This window comes from Salvelinus alpinus, chromosome 9, assembly GCF_045679555.1.
Source record: "Salvelinus alpinus chromosome 9, SLU_Salpinus.1, whole genome shotgun sequence".
Lineage (NCBI taxonomy): Eukaryota > Metazoa > Chordata > Actinopteri > Salmoniformes > Salmonidae > Salvelinus > Salvelinus alpinus.
The window spans coordinates 22,039,706-22,065,746 of record NC_092094.1 but is presented as its reverse complement, the minus strand read 5'-3'; the positions used below and the strand labels follow the sequence as shown (position 1 = coordinate 22,065,746).

The 26,041-nt window shown below is 45.7% G+C and overlaps 1 protein-coding gene across 1 annotated transcript in view; it reads left to right on the top strand.

The window, feature by feature from the left end:
• Positions 1-5,732: 5,732 nt before the first annotated feature.
• LOC139584495 (neural-cadherin-like) overlaps positions 5,733-26,041 on the top strand; it is a 120,675-nt gene continuing 100,366 nt past the window's right edge. Inside the window, exon 1 of the mRNA XM_071416435.1 lies at positions 5,733-6,966. Coding sequence (XP_071272536.1) covers positions 5,955-6,966 — 1,012 coding nt within the window. The 5' untranslated portion in view covers positions 5,733-5,954. The remainder of the gene's footprint in view (positions 6,967-26,041) is intronic.

The window sequence follows — 26,041 nt, the reverse complement described above, 5'->3', positions numbered from 1 at the left end:
CACACGGCGTTGGCCCATTCCAGGGCTTTCCCGGTGAGGCATGAGACGAGGGCGGACACCCTCTCACGGCCTGAAGGAGCCGGGTGGACGGTTGCCAGGTATAAGTCTAGCTGCAACAGGAACCCCTGGCAGTTCGCAGCCGTCCCATCGTATTCCTGGGGAAGGGAGAAACGAATCCCACTGGGTCCAGGAGAAGGAGGGGCGCGTAGTGGAGACCCTGGTTGTGCTGGTGGAGGCGCTGGTAGAACTCCCTGTCTCTCCCAGCAGTCCATTGTCTGGACAACGCGGTCCATGGCTGTGCCAAGATGGTGGAGCATTGCTGCGTGCTCCCGGACGCGCTCCTCCACCCCTATACCCGGAGACCTGCTCCTGCTGACTCCATAAGTTTGGTCCGGAAATCTGTAAGGGGTGCCTACTGGGGGCAGAGAAGTCAGGCGCAGGAGAGCAAAAACTGTATTACAACTGCGCAGTTTAATAATAAAAATCACCGTAAACAGAACAATCAATACAATGGGTACAAAACCCGTCGCACACCAGAAATAACGTGCACAAGCACTTACAATAAACAATTCCGGACAAGGACATGGGGGGAACAGAGGGTTAAATACACAACATGTAATGATGGAATTGAAACCAGGTGTGTGGGAAGACAAAACAAATGAAAAGTGGATCGATGATGGCTAGAAGACAGGCGATGCCGACTGCCGAACACCGCCCGAACAAAGAGAGGAACCAACTTCGGCGGGGGTCGTGCCACACTTCTGTGAAACCATTTAGCAAAATCTTCAATGGGGGAGCATCTTACCCCGGTAGCTGGGCAAAATGCCCCTTTCCTAAAAAATGTATTTGATTCATTAACAAAAAATCTGTCAACTGTAGCAATTTATTTTCCTTTATAGTTTGTTACCATAAGCATGGCCATCATCCACCAATTTTTTTCTCTCCAAACTGCGTTTTTTGTGTCAGCAATTAAACATTGATCTTAGATTTGATGATGGATTTCACAGAAGCGTCTTACCCCCATGTTACCCTACACGTCTCTCCACCCTAACAATGGGAGTCATTGTCAGGATAAAGCTGCACTGCGGGCGGTCTAGCTCCTGCCTATCCTTTATTTGGATTGGTGGATACATATCATTATTGTAAGCCTTTTTTGAATATTCGATGAGGGCTGTTGACATTAACTGCTGAGAGAGATGCTATGCTACTAGCCTCATTTTATGAATTTGCATAGTCATCTCTAGACAACTCTGCTACAAAGTGTTTTTTCTCAAAATTGCTGGTATGTCATGTACTTATATCAGTACACTCTAACAACCGAAGCATTACGAAACTTCTATTAGATCAAATGAACCTACGTAGCAAATTATCCATAATTTTTTTTGACGCGCTCTCATTGACCTCCATACAACAACTCCTTGCTTGGTAGGCGAAACACCGCCACCTGCTGGAGGGGAGACAGATTTTCCTCCAGGTTGGGCCTCTCTCCTCCTCTTCCTCTCTGTTGGAGACAACTTGTGTCATTTCCTATGACTTTCTGCCTGCAGTAAACCCAGTGGATAATGCTGGAAATACTGGTCAAAGCAAACCCCCCACAAATAAACTACCAAAACGCATGACCCTAGTAATGGTAGCTAAGATAGGTATGTTGTTTGTAAAAAAACCATTATGAATCTACCTCAAGTAATCTTTCAAAATAAGCAAAAGCCTAAACATGTTAGTTTGTGCCCAGGTCTCCCCTACATCATTATCTCATTCCCACATATCCCTTTTTATTTTTATGGGAGAAAAGATCTTAGCCTAGAGCTGATTATCTTTTTCTTTCATTTGTTTTGACTGAATCATCTCCCAGCTTCTCTGATAGTAGGGAATTAATTTAGTGATCTTATAAGTGGGTATGATTCTGTAAATTATCCTTTAAATCAATGATTCTTTGTGAGTGTAATCACTTAGCTACCACTCAAGCTCCTCTAATCAGGAGAATCATAATAGAGTCTCTCCTCTGAGCTTCACAAAAGGCCCTGATGGCGCTAGGCCTTGGATGTCTTTGTTGGTTAGAACCACCCTATTAGGTAGACAATGCAGTTCTTATTTATAATTTCAATGACATAGCCCTATGCTATTTTCTGGGCTTTCTTCATGAGTAATTGTGTTTGAGGGGGAGGACTGTGAGGAATATTATTCACACACACACACACACACACACACACACACACACACACACACACACACACACACACACACACACACACACACACACACACACACACACACACACACACACACACACACACACACACACACACACACACAAAGCACCCCTTCAGCAATTACACATTCACTCCTCTCAATCTGTTTTCACTTTGATACTTTGTTACAGAAGATGATACTGTATATGACCCCTCCATGATAGTCGTCAAACGTAAAATACTTAACTTGATTTTGAATATGGTGCTTGTTTCATTACTAATTGGTATATTTTATTTGTATTCATTTTTCTTTACAGTTCATTAATGCACAGTGATCATTTCTATATTGTAACAGTATAGCTGAAGTAGTTCAGAAGGTGGTCCCTTGAGGGAGGCTTACAGCTCTGGGTCATTTAGAGATAGTTGAAATAATACAGCTTATATACTGCTACTGTAGCTATGGTAGTTGCCAAAGGCTTTTGTTGAGGAATAATAGCTTGAAGCACCACATGCACAGGAATACTTCTCAGTGTGGCACCACATGCCTTGCTATAGTGGTGTAATAGTGCCTCCCTGAGTGTGGCACTTCATGGGCACTGCATGCTGTTGCCTCGAGGAGGGTGTGGGACAGGGCATCTATAAATGTGCATGAACTACATGAATAGTTCTGAGGTTTAGTCATTCACTTCGGGTTTCAATCATTCCTTGGTTCGTCTGTCCGTCCTTCCATCCATCCATCCATCCAACCATTTTTTTTCTGAATACAGTTAACATTAAGCACACAATGTCAGTAACCCATGGTTACCCTCTCTCTCCTCCATTATTGTTCCAGTCTTCCAAGAAAAGTGTGGTCATTCCCAGGTTGGTGGATTCCTCCTCCACCCCTCACTCCCTCTCTCTCGCCCTCTCTCTCTCTCTCGCCCTCTCTCTCTCTCTCTCTGTCTCTCTCACCTTCTCTCTCACTCGCTCTCTCACGCCCTCTCTCTCTCTGTCTCTCGCCTTCTCTCTCACTCGCTCTCACTCGCTCTCTCACGCCGACTCTCTCTCTCTCTTTTGCCCTCTCTCTCTCTCTCTCCCTCTCTCTCTCTATCTCTCTCTCTCTCTCTCAGACACAGACAGAGCACAGACACAGGTAAATATGCAACACCAGTTTCAACAAGTGCTGCTCCTGTAACATACTTCAACATTTGCCTTTTTGAAGCTACAACCGCTTCTATTTGAGTGAAGGGAATGGATTTGGTCAATTATTCATTAAGTAAGCATAAAGCTAATGCTGGCTGTTGGTTGGGTATTTTCCCCCCTGGTACCCTAGGACTCTCTGTTATTTCTGTTGTGAGAGGGATGATGAAACGTTTTCTCAGATTTCATATTCATTGCAGGTTTGTTGTTTTTCATAGTGTGTGTGTGTGTTCAACCTGTTGGTTTTCCATCCCTGCAGGCAGAATCTCGGCCTCACCCCCCTGGGTGTGCCAGTTTGATCTTGCTCGAGCCATCTCTCACACTGACAGTCGCAGTAGTAAATTCATTATGTAATATACATTTTTATTTGAATGACATTCAGATTTTTTATTTTTTATTTTTTTATTTCACCTTTATTTAACCAGTTGAATAAAGGTGAAATAAAAAAATTCATAAAAAATTAAAAGATAATCATTATGAATATGGAATGAATGTTTGTTATGTTCTCTCTTGCAACCAGTGGGTTAATATAGGAACAATATGCACTCATAAAGTATTCATCATTAATTGATGTAACTAACACAGTGGTAACCTCATAGATCTCATTAGGATGGAGAAGGATCCTAATGAGCCCCCATGTTTCTTCACAGTCCCTAAGTCCAGAACAGACCAGGAAACACACAGTACTACATAGAGCCATGACTACATGGAACTATCTTCCACATCAGGTAACTGAAGCAAGCAGCAAAATCAGATTTAAAAAACAGATAAAACAACACCTCATGGCACAATGCGGGCTGAGAAGAGACACAAAAACACACACGCATACACACACACACTCTAACACACGCGCTTTACACACACACAGATTGTAAGGTTGTGGTATTTTGGTATTGTGGATTTTATATTGTACATTTGTAATAAGGGACTAATAATATAATAACATAATATTGTGTGATGTATTGTTTTATGATGTACGCTGTTGTTGTGTTTTGTTGTGATGTAATTGTTTTAACCTTGTTTGGACTCCAGGAAGAGTAGCTTCTGACTTGGCAGCAGCTAATGCGAATCCTAATAAATAATCCTAATAAATACTAAGTACTAGATCCTCTTTTAAAATGTACTGGTCAGGGAGGAGCCCTTGACCCCTGTTTATAAATGTGCACTTGCACACTCCCGGTCATTTAACAATGTTGGAACCTCCCTCCAGCCAATGCTTACACTAATCCAATGTTTTTAAATCTGTGACAGGAAATGTAATTTACAAAGGAAGTGTGGAGAATCGAGACTCACCTCAATAGACAGCGTCCACAACGTCTCTGTGCTGGATGACAGCAAGGCATCCACTTCCACTATACCTTTATCCTCTTATCTATTTTGTGTCACTGAAAACACATTTGTCTACATGAAACAGGCCTATGCACAGTCCATATCCACATATTTAGCTATCACCATATACTGTAAGAATCAAGAGCAATAACATTTCTGTGAGGATTTGTATGTGTGCAGATAATAATGTAGGGGTGTTCTGGATCGTGGCTGGGTACACTGGCAGGGGGTAAGGAGCAATGACAGTGTTGATTGTTAACACTCTGCTGAACACAGCACACAGACAGCACAGAGATACTGCACAGTTTGCAAATCCCTTTTCTCATTCTGATAATAGGGAACAGGGATATCTAGTCAGCTGCACAGCTGATTGCATTCAACTAAACTGTGTCTTCTGCATTTAACCCAACCCCTCTGAATTAGAGAGGAGCAGAGGGCTGCCTTAATCTACATCCATGTCATCGGCGCCTGGGGAGTTGTTGTTTCAGGGTTAACTGCCTTGCTCAAGTGCAGAATGGCAGATTTCTTCCACCTAGCCGGCTTGGGATTCAAACCAGCGACCTTTCGGTTATATCTCACAATGCAGTTTTTTTTGCTTGAGGTCCCATTTACAGCAGCCTAACCTTGATTCCCCATTTGCTATTATGCTGTGTATTCATATTGTCTCTACCATTTGTCATATTCCTAGCTTTCCACATCAAATTGAATCTCTGAGTTGAAATTGACTTTGTGCCAGGAGAGAGCTGCTTCACTGCTCAACTCCCACTAAGGCTTCGGACTGAAGAGTGGAGATCAATAACTGAGAGTGCTCAATGGTTCATGGTTGTACTTGTGGTTTGTTTATTGTCGCAGACGTCTTGACCGCATTGGAACGGACTTGATCCCAGGATCCAAGCAACCTCCAGGCGGTCACATGGGGTGCGAGGATTCTGTCCCCGTGCGCCACGCCCCCGCGCTTGGCGCTGTCCAGCACGCCAGGGCTGAAAGCTGCTGGTAGCGAGCAGCCAGTAACTGCCTGCAGCGGTGGACTGCACGTAGTGCTGAATTGAACCAGCGACAGACAGTCGACAGATCTCACCGGATACTAAGGTGAAAGTTCAGCAGACAAAGGTCAATTCATGGAGGAGACATCGTACAAATATGTGACAGCTTTTAGATTTTACCAGACGGGGACATTTTATTTTTGCCTTTCAATGATTTGCTGTCACAATTGAAACTCCTGAACCACTTGGTGGTAGGCTAAAACTTGTTACCACCATGATTTGGGTTATTTTACTGTCTTATTGCCTGACGTTTGTTTTTGGATATAAATCGGATGATCGACTGCCTTTCTTTCATGGGCATGCATTTGAGAACTCGCCGACGGCATCAAAAGTGAACGGACTAAGCATTCCTGTTAAACGCATCAACGCGCAAAAATGGTGTCCAGAATCGGGAATGCACTTTAAACTGTATGGGAATGGCAGCGAGGATTTCCACGTCTTTGCCCACCACAAACGGGGAAATATATTACTTAAAACTTCCAAGGTTTTGGACAGGGAAGAGCGTTCCGAATACCTACTGAGTATATGTTTATGTTGCCAAACATGCGTGTCAGCGGACCATGTTGTCTTTGAGGTAGCGTCGGTGAAAGTGGACGTTTTGGACACCAACGACCACGAACCCACTTTTCGCAGTGCAGACTTGAAATTAACTTTGAATGACGCGACTCCACTCCGGTCTGTGGTTCACACGGTAAATGCACTTGATGAAGACAGTGGAAAGAACGCAGAGTTGACATACTTCTCCGTTCCCAAAAACGGCAGTTTCTACGTGGTACCACGAACGGGTGAAATTTTACTGGTGGACTCCATACTGGGGCTTCCATCTACAGTCAAGTTCTATGTTTTTGCAAAAGACCACGGTTGGCCCAGCAGAATCAGTAAGGGGGTTGAGGTCACGGTTACCCCACGACAGTGGTGCCCACTGCGCCCAGGCCAGACAGGGGAGTTAGGCCGCCTGGGCAGGGCAGGGCGGATGCAGAGGGCATTGTTGGACTCTGGTAGCACGGTCTTCCTCAATGTATCCGAAGATGCAAGTATCGGTTCAGTCGTTATGAACCTGAGCCCAGCCAGGTTTCAGGCAGCCTCATTTGAGCTGGTTTACCCGGAGACAGATATCACCCCAATCAACGTGGGCAAGGAGAGTGGACATATCGTGGTAGCCAGGCGCCTGGACAGGGAGACTGAACCGTTCGTGGAATTCACTGTCAAAATACAAGATCAACGAGGTGTGTACTAAATCTGCACTTTACTGGGTGCTTGTCTTCAGTGCGATATGTGCGGAGTGGTAATGCCCTTATTTAATTGGCAAACGTCTATTACGCATGCATGATGTCACTTTAATAGCGCAGTATTTTACGACCATCTGGATGGCTGAAATAAAAGTCCCCCTGCAGTCACTATCCCTCAGTAATGCCCCAAAAGAGCATAATGTACATTGGGATATATAGCCAGGTCAGAAAAAGCTAGTAGTGCAGGCTAGCTACAATACACCCAACAGGTACACAAGGTATCACTTTACCTGCTTCAGTGTAAAAAAATAAAAATAACATTATTTGTAATTATGACATGCTCATACAATAATATGATGTATCTCATGTTTATGTATAACTCTAACAGCTATTACTTTTTAAAATTAGGGCCAAATAATCATGGTTATTTTAATTAGGGCCAAATGTTATTATTCTTAAATAGACTCCAGTCAATTTATGGCTACCATAGACTCTACTGTAGACTCGGCTGTGAAGTTGTTTCCAACATGAACCATTTTGGAGTGGAGATCCAGTGTGACCCCGATGCTGTCGGCTTCTTTGAGAGCTGGTCTTTTTCATTTTTTTTCATCCTTGAAAAAGCAGACTACCCATCACACATCATCCTTTTTGTGTTTAAACACATATTCTGCTGGATTTTTATTTTGAGTCTGTTTTGCACCAACAATCTTTCACTTATTAGTATACTATACTGCATGTGGTTTGCTTGGGTTCCATTTTTCCCGTTGGCTGTGTGGTGAAGCAGGTAGCTATAGCATGGAGATCTATAAGGATATTAGTGTGACTTGTGTCACTAAAGCTGTGTGTGTGTGGCCCAGTGGCCATTTGTCTACACCCCCAGGCTGTCCCCACTGGGGAACTATTTGAAGAACCCTTTTTGATTCCAGGTAGAACTATTTTGGTTCCAGGTAGAACCCTTTTTGGTTCCATGTAGAACCATTTCCACAGAGGGTTCTCCTGTTGGGACATCCGAAGAACACTTTTTGAACCCTTTTTTTCTAAGAGTGTGTGTGTAGTCTCTCTCTGTCACCTCAACACCAGCAGCTGGGGAATCAGCATGGGGAGACAGAAAGAGAAGCCAGTGAATTAGGTCATCATGATAGACACTAGTAAGGTGTCATGTTGGAGAGAGGTAGAGAGAACTCTTCATTAGTCCTGTGTAAAGATTCAGTTTCCACAAAGGCCATCAGCTTAATAGCTTAGTTTTATTGGAACAGAATGTAAAGTATAAGCTGTGTCTCTTCGACTGTGACTTTTTCCTACCCCTGTGCTTGAATCAGTTAATGGTATTGGAAGGGGCAGGAGACTGGAGAGGTATTGAGCAAACGGGATAGTCCTTGGTGAGGTGGAAGAGAGGGGATGAGATTGGACTGGAGTGATTCCCCTGTGGGCAGGGTGGTGGTTTGGAGTGGAACCGTGTCTCAGCTTGTGGTAATCACCAAGGGTCGTATATACAGTATTATATCTTCTCACTGTAGAAGTGCTGAATTAAGATCAGTTTTTCCTTCAAGATCAAAATGAATAAGATTACCTGACGAAGATCCGTTTTGGATGGAAACGTTGTCAATAAAGCAGTGAATTGGGAGCTTTAACAGTGTGCGGGCGTTCTTGTTCTTAACTGGAATCTGATTCTATATCAGCTCTCCATTATCCAACCGGCACCTAAGCTCAGCCTGCTTTGTCAGAGAACTTCAGATCTCTAATTCTAGTCAGCCTCTTGTCTAGTTGCAAATACATTTGCATGTTCATAATGTGATATGAAATTAATTGGAATGAGACCTGATCTTAATTACTGTGTAATGTGTGACTCTGGGGCTGTATATTAAATACAGAAAACTATTTCACAATGCCATGCCATCTGCATTTATTACATTTGTAAAGAAACTCAAGCTGTGGCTGGAGTGTGTGTGTGTGTGCGTCCATGCATGCGTGTTTGCGGATTTGTGTGTATGCGCACCCCCGTGTGTGTGTGTGTGTGTGTGTGTGTGTGTGTGTGTGTGTGTGTGTGTGTGTGTGTGTTTGTGTGTATGTTTACCTCCCTGTGGTGGGACATAGCTCCTTTCTGCTTGAAGTACATTGTCAATACATTTACAAGCAGTTGCATGTTAGTTTCCACCCAATCTATTTCTGCTCTATGTTCTGCTTGGATATTGTCTTTGCCCCAAGTGGCACTCTATTCCTTACATAGAGCTCTATTGGCCTTGGTCCAAAGTAGTGCACAGTATAGGGAATAGGGTGCCATTTGGGGCGCACATTTGTCTGCAAGGCTGTGTCAGAGGAACATGCTTCCATGCAATGCTGTCTCCTCCAATGTACAGCACCACAGCTGCTCCACTGCTCATCTGATGGCCAGGAGAAAGGAGAGGTGTAGCCTAGTTCCATGAGGATGGGTCCAGGGCAGAGGGTTTATTAGACCAAGAGGTTGCATTATTTATGTCCATTATTACAGAAATTGTCAGGCCCAAGACATGGCAGCCAGGGAGGAAGAGAATAGTGACAGTCAGGGGCAAACGCCTCTCTCCTCCTCCTCCTCCTCCTCCTCCTTGGAGGAGTATTCTAAAGGCACAGATTCCCTGCTACATGTCCATGCACCATGCTGAGTGATAAATGACTACAGTGGTCCTTACAGTAGCACCAGTCACCACCAGTCACCACCGATGGTGCAGCAGTACAGATCCAGAAGGGCAGGTGGGGGTGTCTGTGCGGGGAGATCCTGTCTCTTGTTTTATTTGTCTAACATTCTAGCTGGCCTTCTGTTCTTTTGGAATGCAGTTGACACCTCAACATAGAGGTTAAGTTAAGGTAGACTCAACGTTATAATGTTGCCACGAGCAGCTCTGTAGATATGTGCTCTAACACAGTCACACAGAGTGTCTGGGCATGTGCACGCGTTTGCTTCACCCTGCTACAACGTGGTAGCTACGGAACCATAAAGCAGAAAAGTTTAGCCTCGCGCTTCAACGCGCTTAGTTGTTGCGTAAATCTCGCCGGCTGGGTCTATACCTTGAACTATTCTGGATAAAGATTTTGAAGGGCCACAACCCCTGTCTGTCAATCCAGAAATGTCTTTGTTTACTGAGTTTTGTTTTGCCTCAGCTCCACATCCTCGCAGTTGGCATTTCCCCTCTGGGCAAGAATCGATTTGCCGCTATTGATTAAGCAAGCAGACTTCTGTTACGTTCCAGTCACAAAACATTGCTTTAAACACAATTTATGTGTCAGAGAAGGCCTGCGATAGACTGCTACTGATAGTTTGCAAACTGGTAAAGAGTTAGGACTGTGATTGAGCGGACCACAGATGTAACTTTCTGGGACCATTTAATGAATCAGAGCCAGGCGTTTCAGACCAGACAAGCCAAGACCAGACTGAGCATAGAAAATTGGTGTTGGCACTCAGTGTCACGACTCCCGCCGAAGTTGGCTCCCCCGCCTGTTCGGGTGGTGCTCGGCGGTGGCCTACTAGCCGCCACCGATCCCTTTTTCTTTTCGGTTAGTTTTGTCTCATTAGTTACACCTGTTCCTATTTTGTGTGTGCTTGATTTGCTTCCCTATTTAGCGTGTGGAACCCGCCCCTTTGTTGTGCGGGATTATTTTCATGTTCACGTTTGTGTCGTTGGTGTTGTTTGTGCTCTGGACCGTGTTACCCGTTGTGTTGGGTTGGTCAGTGTTTTGCGCCCTGCGTGTTTGGGCATTTACTTTTGGTGCCGCATTAAAGTGCATCTTTCCCCTGGACCTCTCTGCTCTCTGCGCCTGATTCCTATCTACACACCTAGTCAGCCGTGACGCTCAGACCTACCAAAGGAATTGTCTGGTCTGTGTTTATTTATCTATATTGTGTTGAGTTTCTTTACCTTTTTCCCCCTGAGGTCCAATTAACTGAGTAAAACAATGGTTGCGGCTCAACTTTCAGCCCACGAGAAGAGCTGTTAAAACCAAAATACAGGCTATATAGACAGCTCTGAAATTTTTTGTTTTGTGGACAAAGATTTTGCTGCAGAAAAAGTACATGGCTGGCAGAGTTGCTTGGTACAGTATTTTGATAGGAATTTCTGTAAGAGAAAATACATGTATTTTCCGTAATGGCGTAATGTGTTGTAAGGGACTTCTGTCGAAAGATCAAATGGCAGTTTGATTGAAGATTGAAGGAAGAAATTTGAAGCTGGCTCGTGATCAAAACAAAGCAAGGCTGACATGAGTCATCAGTATGCACAGTATTGGCGAGCTTGTTGGTGTGTGTGTGTTTGTGAGTGTGTGTGTGTGCACAGAGAGAAAGAGAGAGAGAGAGAAGGGGAGAGCCCATGGTGATGTAGCCTACCCACAACCCAGGCAGATGTGTGAAGAACTCTGTGTCTACTGCTGACTGCTTAGCATAACATTTGTTGTATTCTCATTACAGTTGGAACATATATCCTATGCTTTTTTTATGGCTTCCGCATCTGTGGTTGGGCTACCCCCTGTGTGTGCTTTAATCCAAGTTTGACAGTATGTCTGTGCATTGTTCTCGTCGTGTGGTTCGACATGTTGTTCTCTATGGAACAAATGAATGGGGTTCTCCTCTCCATATCGTCAGTGTGGGGGTCCGGCTTCATGCTGTGGACTAATAAGAACATATGGTCTCCACAGTCTTATGATGGTCTGAGGAGGAGGATGGGACAGTAGTGATGGTGGTGGAGTCATTAGTAGTGCTTCCAGTGGACACGAACACACAGACACACACACACACACCAAGCATAATGATCCAGATCTGGGTGTAACTCCCATCTTATGCTTCTGCAATACAGTATTGTACTTAAAGGTCCTGGTCTTAAGCACAACACATAATACACTACAGAGAAGCTCAGGATAGAAACCATGAGAAATAATTTAAATATACTTTTTTTCTGTGTCAACGCTTTCGAGAGGTTCAAATTGTTTCACATCGTGACTATTGCACAAGATGTGTGGCATCTAATTACTTGTGCTCTTTGTGCCCCAGGAGGCCAGAGTGATAGCATTTTAATCATGCAATTTTAATAATTAATTGCATGAATGTGTGTTAAGTTGCTTATGATGGATCTCTTGGGTGCATAACATTGACTGCATCTGTCAAATCCTTAATTTAGTCCCTAAAAATTGTATGGTACTTAATAAAATAATCATACATTTGTCATAATTAAGTCATACTTTTATCACGTTGACATTAAACATTTAATACCAGAAAGTCATGCATTTAAATTGTAAAAAATTAAACACCCCTGAAAATGCATTAATATTGTACTATGACATATAGGATAATCAAAGATTTGGGGAATTAAGTCCCATTAATAGTCCTATTTACTATGTAAATAAGAGATCATCATAGATTTCTGTTTTTAATATGTCACTTCTGTCACATTAATATAATCATACAAGTTAGTGATCAGGGGTGTTAAACGTTGGGTGTTGATACCTCCTCCTCTACTCTCCCACTGTGTGATGAGCATTGATCTGGTTTAATCACGCTGGCTTCCTACTAATGCAGATTAGGATGTGTGAGGGGAGATGATGGTATACAGCACAGGCTGTTCACTGGATTACATTCAGAAAATGAGGGGTTTATCCATTAACAATGCTTCTAAACACGCTGCTGTCTTAATGTGTGTGTGTGTGTGTATGTGTGTGTGTGTGTGTGTGTGTGTGTGTGTGTGTGTGTGTGTGTGTGTGTGTGTGTGTGTGTGTGTGTGTGTGTGTGTGTGTGTGTGTGTGTGTGTGTGTGTGTGTGTGTGTGTGTGTGTGTGTGTGTGTGTGTGTAGGGGAGAGGTGTAGAGAGTGTTTGTGTCAAATCAAATCAAAATGTATTTGCCACATGCTTTGTAAACAACAGGTGTAGACTAACAGTGAAATGCTTACTTACGGGCCCTTCCCAACAATGCAGAGAGAAAAATATAAATATAATAGAAAGATAATAACACCAGGAATAAATACACAATGAGTAACGATAACTTGGCTATATACACGGGGTACCAGTACCGAGTCGATGTGCAGGGGTACGAGGTAATTGAGGTAGATATGTTCATATAGGTAGGGGTAAAGTGCCTAGGAAACAGGATAGATTATAAATAGTAGCAGCAGCATATGTGATGAGTCACAATAGAGGCAGTATGCTAGCTTAACACCTGTTGTCTTGGTTTGGTAGAGGCAGTATGCTAGCTAACCTGTTGTCTTGGTTTGGTAGAGGCAGTTTGCTAGCTAACACCTGTTGTCTTGGTTTGGTAGAGGCAGTATGCTAGCTAACCTGTTGTCTTGGTTTGGTAGAGGCAGTTTGCTAGCTAACACCTGTTGTCTTGGTTTGGTAGAGGCAGTATGCTAGCTAACACCTGTTGTCTTGGTTTGGTAGATGCAGTATGCTAGCTAACACCTGTTGCCTTGGTTTGGTAGAGGCAGCATGCTAGCTAACACCTGTTGTCTTGGTTTGGTAGAGGCAGCATGCTAGCTAACAAATCAAATCAAATGTTATTTGTCACATACACATGGTTAGCAGATGTTAATGCGAGTGTCGCGAAATGCTTGTGCTTCTAGTTCCGACAAGGCAGTAATAACCAACGAGTAATCTAACCTAACAATTTCACAACATCTACCTTATACACACAAGTGTAAAGGGATGAAGAATAAGTACATAAAGATATATGAATGAGTGATGGTACAGAACGGCATTGGCAAGATGCAGTAGATGGTGTCGAGTACAGTATATACATATGAGATGAGTAATTTAGGGTATGTAAACATATAAAAGTGGCATTGTTTAAATTGGCTAGTGATACATGTATTACATAAAAATGGCAAGATGCAGTAGATGGTATAGAGTACAGTATATACATATGAGATGAGTAATGTAGGGTATGTAAACATTATATTAAGTGGCATTGTTTAAAGTGGCTAGTGATACATTTTTTACATACATTTTCCATTATTAAAGTGGCTGGAGTTGAGTCGGTATGTTGGCAGCAGCCACTCAATGTTAGTGGTGGCTGTTTAACAGTCTGATGGCCTTGAGATAGAAGCTGTTTTGTCAGTCTCTCGGTCCCTGCTTTGATGCACCTGTACTGACCTCGCCTTCTGGATGATAGCGGGGTGAACAGGCAGTGGCTCGGGTGTTTGTTGTCCTTGAAGATCTTTATGGCCTTCCTGTGACATTGGGTGGTGTAGGTGTCCTGGAGGGCAGGTAGTTTGCCCCCGGTGATGCGTTGTGTAGACCTCACTACCCTCTGGAGAGCCTTACGGTTGTGGGCGGAGCAGTTGCCGTACCAGGCGGTGATACAGCCCGACAGGATGCTCTCGATTGTGCATCTGTAGAAGTTTGTGAGTGCTTTTGGTGACAAGCCGAATTTCTTCAGCCTCCTGAGGTTGAAGAGGCGCTGCTGCGCCTTCTTCACCTCGCTGTCTGTGTGGGTGGACCAATTCAGTTTGTGCGTGATGTGTACGCCGAGGAACTTAAAACTTACTACCCTCTCCACTACTGTCCCGTCGATGTGGATAGGGGGGTGCTCCCTCTGCTGTTTCCTGAAGTCTACGATCATCTCCTTTGTTTTGTTGACGCTGAGTGTGAGGTTATTTTCCTGACACCTGTTGTCTTGGTTTGGTAGAAGCAGCATGCTAGTTAACACCTGTTGTCTTGGTTTGGTAGAGGCAGTATGCTATCTAACACCTGTTGTCTTGGTTTGGTAGAGGCAGTATGCTAGCTAACGCCGGTTGTCTTGGTTTGGTAGAGGCAGTATGCTAGCTAACACCTGTTGTCTTGGTTTGGTAGAGGTAGCATGCTAGCTAACACCTGTTGTCTTGGTTTGGTAGAGGCAGTATGCTAGCTAACACCTGTTGTCTTGGTTTGGTAGAGGCAGTATGCAAACTAACATTTGTTGTCTTGGTTTGGTAGAGGCAGCATGCTAGCTAACACATGTTGTCTTGGTTTGTTAGAGGAAGTATGCTATCTAACACCTGTTGTCTTGGTTTGGTAGAGGCGGTATGCTAGCTAACACCTGTTGTCTTGGTTTGGTAGAGGCAGTTTGCTAGCTAACACCTGTTGTCTTGGTTTGGTAGAGGCAGTATGCTATCTAACAGCTGTTGTCTTGGTTTGGTAGAGGCAGTATGCTAGCTTAACACCAGTTGTCTTGGTTTGGTAGAGGCAGCATGCTGGCTAACACCTGTTGTCTTGGTTTGGTAGAGGCAGCATGCTATCTAACGACCCATTATGCTCGTTAGGTAGAGGCAGTATGCTAGCTAACACCTGTTGTCTTGGTTTGGTAGAGGCAGTATGCTAGCTAACACCTGTTGTCTAGGTTTGGTAGAGGCAGTATGCTAGCTAACACATGTTGTCTAGGTTTGGTAGAGGCAGTATGCTAGCTAACACCTGTTGTCTTGGTTTGGTAGAGGCAGCATGCTAGCTAACACCTGTTGTCTTGGTTTGGTAGAGGCAGTATGCTAGCTAACACCTGTTGTCTAGGTTTGGTAGAGGCAGTATGCTAGCTAACACCTGTTTTCTTGATTTAGTAGAGGTAGCATGCTAGCTAACACCTGTTGTCTTGGTTTGGTAAATGCAGTATGCTAGCTAACACCTGTTGTCTTGGTTTGGTAGAGGCAGTATGCTAGCTAACACCTATTGTCTTGGTTTGGTAGAGGCAGCATGCTAGCTAACACCTGTTTTCTTGGTTTGGTAGAGGCAGCATACTAGCTAACACCTGTTGTCTTGGTTTGGTAGGGGCAGCATGCTATCTAATGACCCATTATGTTCGTTAGGTAGAGGAAGTATGCTAGCTAACGCCGGTTGTCTTGGTTTGGTAGAGGCAGCAGGCAAGCTAAAACCCGTTGTGTTGTGTTTTGTCGATTTGGTAGAGGCCTCTAAGTGACTTAGTGTTGGAGTCGGTCGGGTGGTGAGAGAGTTCCAGAGAGGCCACGTCCGCTTTTAGAGCAGCCCCATTATTCTCCATTACGATCCCATTCTAGGCCTGAGAACACCACTGAGAGTGGATCCTCCAAATGGGCCCCATACTTATCATTACGCTCCTATAGCTTCCATCACCATCATAACACAAACATGACCCCTCCCTCCACCACAGCAGCACAGCATAGAGCGTGAGCTTTCTGAAGCCTCTAACATAAACAGATAGCCACAGTTAGAGATGAATGGCCAAAATAATTCTGCTTTATGAACAACACCCCCGGTTCTGGTTACAGAGGGGGATAGATATCTGGAAATATGAAGAGAGAGTGAGAGAGAGAGCGAGAGAGGGAGAGAGAGAGAGGATGGGGCGAGGCACAGAGCAAGGGACAGAGCAAGGGACAGAGGGGGATGCTCCCGACCTGGGAATGTCCACACTTTTCCTGGAAGACTGGAACAATAACGGAAGTAGAGAGAGAGGGTAACCATGAGAGAGAGAGAGAGAGAGAGAGAGAGAGAGAGAGAGAGAGAGAGAGAGAGAGAGAGAGAGAGAGAGAGAGAGAGAGAGAGAGAGAGAGAGAGAGAGAGAGAGAGAGAGAGAGAGAGAGAGAGAGAGAGAGAGAGAGAGAGAGAGAGAGAGAGAGAGAGAGAGAGAGAGAGAGAGAGAGAGAGAGAGAGAGAGAGAGAGAGAGAGAGAGAGAGAGAGAGAGAGAGCGAGCGAGCGAGCGAGAGAGAGAGAGAGAGAGAGAGAGAGAGAGAGAGAGAGAGAGAGAGAGAGAGAGATGACTCTCCTTATAGCCACAACCCTCTTCTGGCTCTCTGTTGTGAAGTGGCTTTTACATAGTCTTTTCTTAGAGTTGTATAGTGTTTCTATGAACTCCCCACTGTTCCCAATCCACTTCAGGCCCAGTGTGGTGATAACAGCTGGAGGGACGAGAGAGCCTGAAGTGTACAACTGTCTCCTTACTGCTAGTGTCCTTTCTCCTCGCAACACACAACAGAAGACAATAAGGAGAGCACCACAAGGAAAGCAGGATAAGGCTTAAGAATATTTGACTTTACATTAGATTCTGTTATAGAGGATATTGTAGATATATATTCCATATGTGTGAAGCCATTTAGATTAACTTCTGTGCCACCTAGTCAGCAATGCATTGCATTTAAATGGTGTGTTAGTTTGTGTGTGTGCATGTGTGCACACGATTACAGTTAGTGAGTGTGCCTGTGTCTGTGGAGCTCTGTGGAGCTCTGTGTGTGTCCGAACCTCGGAAGCCTTGAGCCACTACAGTACAGAGTGCAGAGGACGGATCTTAATAGATTTCAGTCCTCTGAGCTTTCAGTGTGTTGATCCTATGCTGACTGGTCCAGACTCACAGTGCTTTAGGCTCACAGTGGGGGGATTTACAATAGGGCACCTTTAACACGGCAAATGTTTGGTTAATATGTCTTAATTCTTCCCTGCTGTGCTGAAATTCACTTTATACCCACGGACTGCTAAAAAGCACGCCTAAAAGGTCTCTGATGCACCATCGGGTATTTATGTTTGCAGATGCAATTTCTATTAATTTGGTCCCCAATTGATATATTTGTTGCATGTTTCATTTTCCTGCAACGGGTTCGAAGAAGAAGCAGTAGGCAAATCAGCGTGGGGTCCATATTATGTGAAGCCTTTGAAATTACAGTAATTAGATGGTATATCTCAATACAATTCTCTCCTGTGCTGTTTTCGTGTGCTGTCCTGTATTGTGTACTATACACAGATCATGTTCACTTGTGTGTGAAGGCTTTGTCATGTAGTGTTTTGTTTAGCTGTTCGGGTAGTGTCATAGACTACTCAGGCTGTTCAGTTTCCTTTGTACTGTCCTCTTATACTACTCTGTTCTCTTAGGCTTCTCTGCCGTGCTTTGCACTCCACATATGAACACACACACACACACACACACACGCACACGCACACGCACACGCACACGCACACGCACACGCACACGCACATATCCCTCCTTGTACCGTGGGCAGTCTATGAGAAGAGCACTTGAGAAAACTTTTTTATACCAGCAAGCCACTTAGCAGCTTTATATAGCTACTGCCCAAGGAGAGGATTACCAGCAGGCAGCAACAACACAACATCCCTGCAGGGAGACAGTGGAGGGAACAGCACACTGTGACACTCCCAATGTGCTATACCTGCTATCCAATTTATCACATTACATTTCATTACAGCCATTTAGCAGATGCTATTTTTCGTTAGATACTGAACAATAGACCTTATTCATCCAATTGACCTACAGTTAATACTTTGTATGGGCTTTGTAAATTCAGAGGAGACTTAAATCTGATTCGTCTTACATTCATTTGATTATAGCACTTGGTCTCAGTCAGGTGAGATGCTGTGAGGCGAGTTTCAGCCTGAGTGTTTTTATCACTGCTCTTTTTGTGGCTCCATAGATCATAGGAGCCTCACGCACACACACACGCACACACGCACACACACACACACACACACACACGTCGGCTTTGACACACTCTTCATTATCATTCTAGTCTGGATGGTCTGTAATTATGTGGCTTGGCTCTGATTAGACGCTCCATAACAAGCTTATTAAGCCAGCCTTGTAAATTCATCACCACCATTAGCTATAAGAGACATGGCTGGGGAAGGCAGAAACTTGCAAAAGCACTGCACTTTCTCCCCCCGCTTGTCACAACATAACAATATTTAACCAAATGTAAAGTGATTTGTCCTTGATAGAGTGCCTCTTAGACCTTCCAGATCTGAAAAAAATACATATCTGTGATCATTGCTCAGCATAAATGGATTCTGGATTTCTTTTTTTACAGCTCTTTAGCTGGCGTAAACTGCCTCTGTCGACATTTCCACAGATACTATCTGAACATTGATGAGTTTCTCTGCCCCCATGACACTGTTCTATTTATCCAAATGAGCTATCGCCTGATCCGCAATAACTTTTCTCCACAAACAGACTTCAAAGCACCGGTAGCAAAACTAGATTAATTATCTCCTCTAGCCTCTGCCTTTTAGTTATTATCCCTCTAACAGGGATTTTTCTACCATTGAAATCCTTGGGTGGGCCGTCTGAGTGTTTTTCTGGGTCGCCTAAGTCCAAACAGTGAAAATAAAAGAACGTAGAAAAGATAATGGACCTCTATATATTTTTTTATAATATTATAAAAATAATATAATACTAGCCATCACCAAAATAAAAGCTAGAGAGTCCGGAAGAATTGAAATTTCCCAAAACAATGAATTTGGCAGTGTAGATAGAACATAGCATTAGCTATAGCAAAATGCATAGAATTGCAAGAAATTAGCTATAAAATTGCAAAATGTCCTCGTCACGAACGGGTGTAGGATTGACGGACCAAAACGCAGCAGTAGGAAAATAAGCCATCTCCTTTATTTGATGAAGAAGGCAAAACGAAACAAACACACTTACGAACTAATCAAAACAATAAACGATCGTGAAGCTAAATAAACGATGTGCACACACAGGCTACAAACGTTTAACATAGACAATTACCCACAACACATGAAAGCCTATGGCTACCCTAAATAAGGCTCCCAATCAGAGACAACCGAAATCAGCTGTCTCTAATTGGGAACTCATTCAGGTAACCATAGACTCTCCTAGACAACTAAACATACATAGACAACGCTAGACACATGTACTCAACACAAACCCATATACTACACCCAACAACCCCTTTACCATAGAAACACCCAAAAACCAACAAAACACAAACATTCCCCATGTCACACCCTGACCTAACTAAAATAATAAAGAAAACAACGAATACTAAGGCCAGGGCGTGACATAACCCCCCCCTTAAGGTGCGAACTCCGGGCGCACCATTAACCAGTCTAGGGGAGGGTCTGGGTGGGCTTCCATCCACGGTGGCGGCTCCGGCTCTGGTCGTGGTCCCCACGTCACCACAGTCCCTAACCGCCTCCTTAGCTTCCTCCAAAAGACCCCCCTCCACATTAACCACACTGCATTAAGGGGCAGTTCCGGACTAAGGGGCAGCTCCGGACTAAGGGGCAGTACCAGGGTAAGGGGCAGTACCAGGGTCAGGGGCAGCTCCGAACTAAGGGGCAGTACCAGGGTAAGGGACAGCACCAGGATAAGGGGCAGCACCAGGCTGAGGGACTGCAGCTCCGGACTGAGGGACTGCAGCTCCGGACTGAGGGACGGCCCATGGCTGGCTGACGGATCTGGCTGCTCATGGCTAGCTGACGGATCTGGCTGCTCATGGCTAGCTGACGGATCTGGCTGCTCATGGCTAGCTGACGGATCTGGCTGCTCATGGCTGGCTGACGGATCTGGCTGCTCATGGCTGGCTGACGGATCTGGCTGCTCATGGCTGGCTGACGGATCTGGCTGCTCATGGCTGGCTGACGGATCTGGCTGCTCATGGCTGGCTGACGGATCTGGCTGCTCATGGCTAGCTGACGGATCTGGCTGCTCATGGCTAGCTGACGGATCTGGCTGCTCATGGCTAGCTGACGGATCTGGCTGCTCATGGCTAGCTGACGGATCTGGCTGCTCATGGCTAGCTGACGGATCTGGCTGCTCATGGCTAACTGACGGATCTGGCTGCTCATGGCTGGCTGACGGATCTGGCTGCTCATGGCTGGCTGACGGATCTGGCTGCTCATGGCTAGCTGACGGCTCTGGCAGATCCTGTCTGGTTGGCGGCTCTGGCAGATCCTGTCTGGTTGGCGGCTCTGGCAGATCCTGTCTGGTTGGCGGCTCTGGCAGATCCTGTCTGGTTGGCGGCTCTGGCAGATCCTGTCTGGTTGGCGGCTCTGGCAGATCCTGTCTGGCGGGCGGCTCTGGCAGATCCTGTCTGGCGGGCGGCTCTAGCGGCTCCTGTCTGGCGGGCGACTCTAGCGGCTCCTGTCTGGCGGACGGCTCTGTAGGCTCATGGCAGACGGGCGGCTTTGCAGGCTCATGGCAGACGGGCGGCTTTGCAGGCTCATGGCAGACGGATGGCTCAGACGGCGCTGGGGAGACGGATGGCTCAGATGGCGCTGGGGAGACGGATGGCTCAGATGGCGCTGGGGAGACGGATGGCTCAGATGGCGCTGGGGAGACGGATGGCTCAGATGGCGCTTGGCAGACGGGCAGTTCAGGCATCGCTGTGCAGACGGCAGACTCCTGCCGGCTGAGGCGCACTGTAGGCCTGGTGCGTGGTGCCGGGACTGGTGGCACCGGGCTGGGGACACGCATCTCAGGGCTAGTCCAGGGAGCAGCAACAGGACGCACAGGACTCTGGGGACACACAGGAGGCTTGGTGCGTGGTTTAGGCACTGGTGGTAAAGGGCTGGAGACACGCACCATATAGCTAGTGCGTGGAGGAGGCACTGGTGGTACTGAGTTGGGGCGGGGAGGTGGCGCCGGAAATACCGGACCGTGCAGGCGTACTGGCTCCCTTGAGCGCCGAGCCTGCCCAACCTTACCTGGTTGTATGCTCCCCGTCGCCTGACCAGTGCGGGGAGGTGGAATAACCCGCACCGGCCTATGTAGGCGAACCGGGGACACCATGCGTAAGGCTGGTGCCATGTACGCCGGCCCGAGGAGACGCACTGGTGACCAGATGCGTTGGGCCGGCTTCATGACATACGGCTCAACGCTCAGTCTAGCCCGGCCGATACGTGGAGCTGAAATGTACCGAACCGGGCTATGCACGTGTACAGGAGACACCGTGCGCTCTACTGCGTAACACGGTGTCTGCCCGTACTCTCGCTCTCCACGGTAAGTACAGGGAGTAGGCGCAGGTTTCCTACCTGACTTCGCCACACTCCCTTTAAGGCCCCCCCCAAGAAATTTTTGGGTTGTACTCACGGGCTTCCAGCCTTGTCTCCGTGCTGCCTCCTCATATCGCCTCCTCTCGGCTTTAGCTGCCTCCAGCTCTTCACGAGGAAGGCGATATTCTCCCGGTTGTGCCCACGGCCCCTTACCATCCAGTTCGTCCTCCCATCTCCAGAAATCCTGTGTAGGTGGGTCCTGTTGCCGCTTTACATGCCGCTTGGTCCTGCATTGGTGGGTAATTCTGTCACGAACGGGTGTAGGATTGACGGACCAAAACGCAGCAGTAGGAAAATAAGCCATCTCCTTTATTTGATGAAGAAGGCAAAACGAAACAAACACACTTACGAACTAATCAAAACAATAAACGATCGTGAAGCTAAATAAACGATGTGCACACACAGGCTACAAACGTTTAACATAGACAATTACCCACAACACATGAAAGCCTATGGCTACCCTAAATAAGGCTCCCAATCAGAGACAACCGAAATCAGCTGTCTCTAATTGGGAACTCATTCAGGTAACCATAGACTCTCCTAGACAACTAAACATACATAGACAACGCTAGACACATGTACTCAACACAAACCCATATACTACACCCAACAACCCCTTTACCATAGAAACACCCAAAAACCAACAAAACACAAACATTCCCCATGTCACACCCTGACCTAACTAAAATAATAAAGAAAACAACGAATACTAAGGCCAGGGCGTGACACCTCTCAGCTCCATGGCAGAGGATGTACTGTAGAATCGCAGGAAATGTTCTTTAAAACGGCAACATTTTCTCTCAGCTGCATGGCAAAATTTGTAGAATTGTAGTAAATTAGCTTTAAAACTCCTAAAATGTCTCTCAGCTTCATGGAGAAATTTTTACAATTGCAGGAAATTTGATTAAAAATGCTAACATTTCTTTACACTGGCAAGACATGAGCCGTCCGCGCCATATTTTTATTTTACCTTCATTTAACTAGGCAAGTCAGTTAAGAACAAATTCTTATTTACACTAACGGCCTACCCCGGCCAAACCTGGACGATGCTGGGCCAATTGTGCGCCGCCCTATGGGACTCACGGCCGGATGTGATACAGCCTGGATTCGAACCAGGAACTGTAGTGACGCCTCTGCGCCACTCGGGAGCCAGCATTGTTTAAACTCTGCATCGTTGGGAAGGGCGCGTGAGCAAGCATTTCACAGTAAAGTCTACACCAGTCGTATTGGCACATGTGACAAATAAAATTTGATTTGACTTGCCACGCCCCCTTCCACCCCCCGCCACGCCCACCAACTAAGCCCCTTTTTTATCCAGATTTTTGTAGTGCTCTAACAATCATTTTAAGAGCTGTAACACACTTCAAATCAAATTCAAATCAAATCAAATCAAATTGTATTTGTCACATACACATGGTTAGCAGATGTTAATGCAAGTGTAGCGAAATGCTTGTGCTTCTAGTTCCGACAATGCAGTAATAACCAACGAGTAATCTAACCTAACAATTCCACAACTACTACCTTATACACACAAGTGTAAAGGGATAAAGAATATGTACATAAAGATATATGAATGAGTGATGGTACAGAACAGCATAGGCAAGATGCAGTAGATGGTATAGAATACAGTATATACATATGAGATGAGTAATGTAGGGTATATAAACATAAAGTGGCATAGTTTAAAGTGGCTAGTGATACATGTATTACATAAAGATGGCAAGATGCAGTAGATGATATAGAGTACAGTATATACATATACATATGAGATGAGTAATGTAGGGTATGTAAACATTATATTAAGTGGCATTGTTTAAAGTGGCTAGTAATACATGTTTACATAAATTTCCATCAATTCCCATTATTAAAGTGGCTGGAGTTGAGTCAGTATGTTGGCAGCAGCCACTAAATGTTAGTGGTGGCTGTTTAACAGTCTGATGGCCTTGAGATAGAAGCTGTTTTTCAGTCTCTCGGTCCCTGCTTTGATGCACCTGTACTGACCTCGCCTTCTGGATGATAGCGGGGTGAACAGGCAGTGGCTCGGGTGTTTGTTGTCCTTGATGATCTTTATGGCCTTCCTGTGACATCGGGTGGTGTAGGTGTCCTGGAGGGCAGGTAGTTTGCCCCCGGTGATGCGTTGTGCAGACCTCACTACCCTCTGGAGAGCCTTACGGTTGTGGGCGGAGCAGTTGCCGTACCAGGCGGTGATACAGCCCGACAGGATGCTCTCGATTGTGCATCTGTAGAAGTTTGTGAGTGCTTTTGGTGACAAGCCGAATTTCTTCAGCCTCCTGAGGTTGAAGAGGCGCTGCTGCGCCTTCTTCACCTCGCTGTCTGTGTGGGTGGACCAATTCAGTTTGTGCGTGATGTGTACGCCGAGGAACTTAAAACGTACTACCCTCTCCACTACTGTCCCGTCGATGTGGATAGGGGGGTGCTCCCTCTGCTGTTTCCTGAAGTCTACGATCATCTCCTTTGTTTTCTTGACGTTGAGTGTGAGGTTATTTTCCTGACACCACACTCCGAGGGCCCTCACCTCCTCCCTGTAGGCCGTCTCGTCGTTGTTGGTAATCAAGTCTACCACTGTAGTGTCGTCCGCAAACTTGATGATTGAGTTGGAGGCGTGCATGGCCACGCAGTCGTGGGTGAACAGGGAGTACAGGAGAGGGCTCAGAACGCACCCTTGTGGGGCCCCAGTGTTGAGGATCAGCGGGGTGGAGATGTTGTTACCTACCCTCACCACCTGGGGGCAGCCCGTCAGGAAGTCCAGGACCCAGTTGCACAGGGCGGGGTCGAGACCCAGGGTCTCGAGCTTGATGATGAGTTTGTAGGGTACTATGGTGTTAAATGCTGAGCTGTAGTCGATGAACAGCATTCTCACATAGGTATTCCTCTTGTCCAGAAGGGTTAGGGCAGTGTGCAGTGTGGTTGCGTCGTCTGCGGACCTATTGGGTCGGTAAGCAAATTGGAGTGGGTCTAGGGTGTCAGGTAGGGTGGAGGTGATATGGTCCTTGACTAGTCTCTCAAAGCACTTCATGATGACGGGAGTGAGTGCTACGGGGCGGTAGTCGTTTAGCTCAGTTACCTTAGCTTTCTTGGGAACAAGAACAATGGTGGCCCTCTTGAAGCATGTGGGAACAGCAGACTGGGATAAGGATTGATTGAATATGTCCGTAAACACACCAGCCAGCTGGTCTGCGCATGTTCTGAGGACGCGGCTGGGAATGCCGTCTGGGCCTGCAGCCTTGCGAGGGTTAACACGTTTAAATGTTTTACTCACCTCGGCTGCAGTGAAGGAGAGCCCGCAGGTTTTGGTAGAGGGCCGTGTCAGTGGCACTGTATTGTCCTCAAAGCGAGCAAAAAAGTTATTTAGTCTGTCTGGGAGCAAGACATCCTGGTCCGCGACGGGGCTGGTTTTCTTTTTGTAATCCGTGATTGACTGTAGACCCTGCCACATACCTCGTGTCTGAGCTGTTGAATTGCGACTCTACTTTGTCTCTATACTGGCACTTAGCTTGTTTGATTGCCTTGCGGAGGGAATAGCTACACTGTTTGTATTCGGTCATGTTTCCGGTCACCTTGCCCTGGTTAAAAGCAGTGGTTCGCGCTTTCAGTTTCGCGCGAATGCTGCCATCAATCCACGGTTTCTGGTTTGGGAATGTTTTAATCGTTGCTGTGGGTATTATGTCGCCGATGCACTTTCTAATGAACTCGCTCACCGAATCAGCGTATTCGTCAATGTTGTTGTTGGACGCAATGCGGAACATATCCCAATCCACGTGATCAAAGCAGTCTTGAAGCGTGGAATCAGATTGGTCGGACCAGCGTTGAACAGACCTGAGCGCGGGAACTTCTTGTTTTAGTTTCTGTTTGTAGGCTGGAAGCAACAAAATGGAGCTATTGTGTTTCAGTGGAGAACACGCCTCAGCTAGCTACTCGGGGTGCAGAGTATTCTGCATTTCACAAAACACGAGCCAGCTAAACTTATAGGTATAGCCCTGTAAAGAAATGGGAAAACATTTTCAGCATGTATTTGGTGTGTGCAACCCATCAGAGAAAATGTTATTGACCCTCATATGGCAACGTCTATTACACTATGAGAAATATTGGTTATTTTTGGTGCACTGGAATTTGACATCATAGAATATAAATTGTAGCCTCGTGAGCCAGCTTGATCTCGCAAGCTTACATGAATGGTTTGCTACGAAAGATGCAAACCATTCATGTAAGCTCGCATAAATTGATAACACATTAAAAAAGACAAGTTGATATGTCATTATAGTGACATAACTAGTTTAGGAGAAGTATAACTACAA